The sequence below is a fragment of the Amborella trichopoda genome, chromosome 9 (genome assembly GCF_054954075.1).
Source record: "Amborella trichopoda isolate Santa Cruz 75 chromosome 9, AtrichopodaSantaCruz75HAP2 v2.0, whole genome shotgun sequence".
In the NCBI taxonomy this organism is placed as follows: domain Eukaryota; kingdom Viridiplantae; phylum Streptophyta; class Magnoliopsida; order Amborellales; family Amborellaceae; genus Amborella; species Amborella trichopoda.
Genome location: NC_142344.1, coordinates 50,996,393 through 50,999,663, shown reverse-complemented (window position 1 = coordinate 50,999,663; position 3,271 = coordinate 50,996,393). Strand labels below are relative to the sequence as shown.

The 3,271-nt window shown below is 34.7% G+C and overlaps 1 protein-coding gene across 1 annotated transcript; it reads right to left on the bottom strand.

The window, feature by feature from the left end:
- Positions 1-1,678: 1,678 nt before the first annotated feature.
- LOC18441642 (dirigent protein 1) lies at positions 1,679-2,197 on the bottom strand. Its single transcript, XM_006851868.4, has one exon. The coding sequence runs from the start codon at positions 2,195-2,197 to the stop codon at positions 1,679-1,681; it is 519 nt and encodes a 172-aa protein (XP_006851930.4).
- Between the last annotated feature and the right edge of the window lie 1,074 nt (positions 2,198-3,271).

Genomic DNA, 3,271 nt, shown 5'->3' with positions numbered 1-3,271 from the left:
GGGGGTACCCCATTAAGAACTTTCATTTTTTTGCATCAATATGCCAATCCTGTACGAACTACTGTTAACCACTATTATTAATTATAATATAGTAAACATGATTAAAAAAATATCATAAAATGTTTCCATATCATATGATTAAAAATAAAAATAAAATCCCCAATAAATTCTAATGTTATGATATTAAAAAATTCAAAAAAAATTTATCCAAAACAATTAAAATAGACATCAAAATTCAAAAAATAAAAAAATACCTATCAACAACATGCACAACAGTTACAAAAATATAAAAATAAAAATACATATGGAAATAAAATATACTAGAAAAACCATTTTAATAATGAATAGCAAAAACTTTTATATGAAAGTTTTTAAATTTGGCACTCTAATTAAGTCATTTAATTAGAAGAATATGTTGATGAGGCTCCTTGAATATGACATGTTAATTTGAAAACATGATATGCTAATATTTATAAATTAATTGATACACTCATTAATAATATTAAACTAATTGACATGCTCATTGATTCATTTTTTAGAATATGATTAAAAAAACTAAAACCCTTTATAAATTTTAATATTATGACACTAACAAAAATTTACCCTGAAATTAAAAAATAAGGATATTAAAATAAAAAATAAAAAATAAAAAAATGGCATGTTCACCTCACTCCTTTATTGTTGTAAAAAAAAAAAACTTATTGCATGCAAATATGAGAGTGCAAAATGGGCATATAAACCAAGCAGCGTATTAAATAAGCAGCGTATTAAATTTCTGAATAGTGTTGTTGTAGAGGGTAAGGGGACGTTGTAAGGTTTTGTTGTAGAGGGTAGGGGGAAGCGTGGAGTGCGATGTTATATTTTGTAGATGGAGGGGACGCGTGGTTTCGCATAAGTACAATGACAGTCTATGACATCCATTGCAACTCAAGTTCGCAACGGTACATACCGATTCACTGTAGCATGGCGCTGAGAATCGGCGATGTAATTTTTCTTTTAGTACATTCGATTTCCGTTATTGATTTACTGTAGCATGTCACTGAGAATCAGCGATACAATTTTTCTTTTAACACATCCGATTTCCGATATTGCACAAAAATGTGCCAATTCCCACATGGATCGTGGGCGATTCCGAGCTGACTCTGTGGCTTTTAAACCACTGCCTGCAAAACAATACCTCCCATGATGGGACCACCACTGGTTATAACATTGTATGGAGCACAGACAATACCTCCCATAATGGAACGGTCCCATCATGTATGACACAAAGAGCTTTGATGAAAACCGGTTAAAATCTTGAGATCCATTAAAAAAATGTACAAAATTTGTGTTTTCAAGATCCAGGTTTTTAGCGGACTAAACTAGTTTGGGTTCCAGTCTGATCCAATTATGTTTAACATTGTATGCAGCACAAAACAATACCTTCCATCATGTCTGCCACAAAGAGCTTTGATGAAAACCGGTTAAAATCTTGAGATCCTTTAAAAAACAAGATCCAGGTTCTCAGCCGAGTAAGCCAGTTTGGGGTCCAGTCGGATACAATTATGTTTAACATTGTATGCAGCACAAACAATACCTTCCATCATGTATGACACAAAGACCTTTGATTCAAATTGAAAAGGAGAAACATCACAAGGAAATTTTATTTCATTAAGTTTTCATCAGTCATAGAATCATTCTAAAACAATTCATGCATGCCATTTCCTCTGTGGTGGAAAACAGTTACATTGCAGAACTCTATACCATTCAGAGTTGCGGGATCGATAGAGTGGGTTGATTTAAGAACATAGCCACGAGCCAGGCGGAAAACTCCTGTACCTCCGACAATCGACAACTCCCTCACCGTATGCAGAAGTGGATTCCTCCCCACCACATTGAGACTGCTACCATTGAACTTGCCGCCTGTGAATACTATAGTGTGGGACTCGAACAAAGTGATCTCACTTTGGGATGTGAAATGATACAGGCCTTGAGCCTGACCAACAAGCTTGGATGTGAGCTCCGGTCCTTCGGTCAAGGGGTCGTCAATAACGACAACCTCGCCAAAGCGACTGGGCGAGTCGCCTGTCGTCTTGGCTTCAGAGACAGGCACTGCCGTAGGCTTCTCTGCGACAAGGAGATCGTGTAAGTAGAATTGGATGCGGCTCACTTTTGGTCCACCTAGGTCTAGGCCTAGCTGTGCTTGGCCAATCGGCATGGACGAGAAGAAGAGCAACAATGAGGCCATGACAGTGGCTAACGCTGCGGTTCCTCTCATCTTTGATTCAATGAGATTCTTGATGAGGATACTTTCTTTTATACTGAAAACTCCTTGCTAATATTTGGGATATGCAAGTCATATTTTGTTATTTTATTCAGAATGCAAGTACTCTGCATGTGATTCGAGTTCAACCTATAATAATCAAACCTCTAATCATGTCAGAGAGAGATGGGTTCCCAATATTATTTGTGTTGTTATTTTTTTTGCCTGACATCCATAGATTAAACTATACCCACCTTTCCCTTGTTTCTTGTTATTGTTATTCTTCAGCATCTCCTATACTACAAGTCCAAATATGCAATTCAAAATTTTCTTTTTTAGTCCATTGGAGGCATCCCCTGCCTAGTAGGGAGTGGACCAATTTGGATTGAAAATTTAATATGAAACTTTAGACATAGAATTTACATAAAAAAATTCTCTAATGTGGTAAGTGTGGAAATATTTTCATACCAATTGATCTTAGTGCATCTTTTCATATCAGTTGGCAATTAGTTGAAGTTTGATAAGCACCTTTGAAGTTTGAGTTTGGTCAATGGAAAAAATACAACCATCTAATTTCACATATAATGGTCAATGTTAATTGTGCCTGCCTTGTACCAAAGATAAATGCTTTCATTGTATAGTTTTTCTATCTAAAATTATTTTTAGTGGATTTTTGTTTTTATTTGAATATTTTTATAGCATCTTTGATCCATCTTATGAACAACTTTGAAAGAAATAGTTTTATGTAAAACCCTATATTTGATTGCTGCTCAAATATACGATCGAGAGTTAAGAGGGGATATTGATATGGTACATTAAATTTTTTTTTTAGCACCATGGTCATTTTTATTTTTAAGGTTGATCTAAGGAATGAATCAAAGTAAACCGAAGATTATTTGATCAAAAGAATATCATATGTTTTTGGACGGTGGATCAGGGGTTCATGGTGGTACGTTGGTCTTGTAGGGCCACTAAATAGTTCTCTTATAAATTAATTGGAAATTTATCTAAATACCAGTAGATATGAAG

Coding starts and splice junctions, on each gene's coding strand:
- LOC18441642 (XM_006851868.4), bottom strand. CDS start 2,197: ATGCCGATTGGCCAAGCACAGCTAGGCCTAGACCTAGGTGGACCAAAA.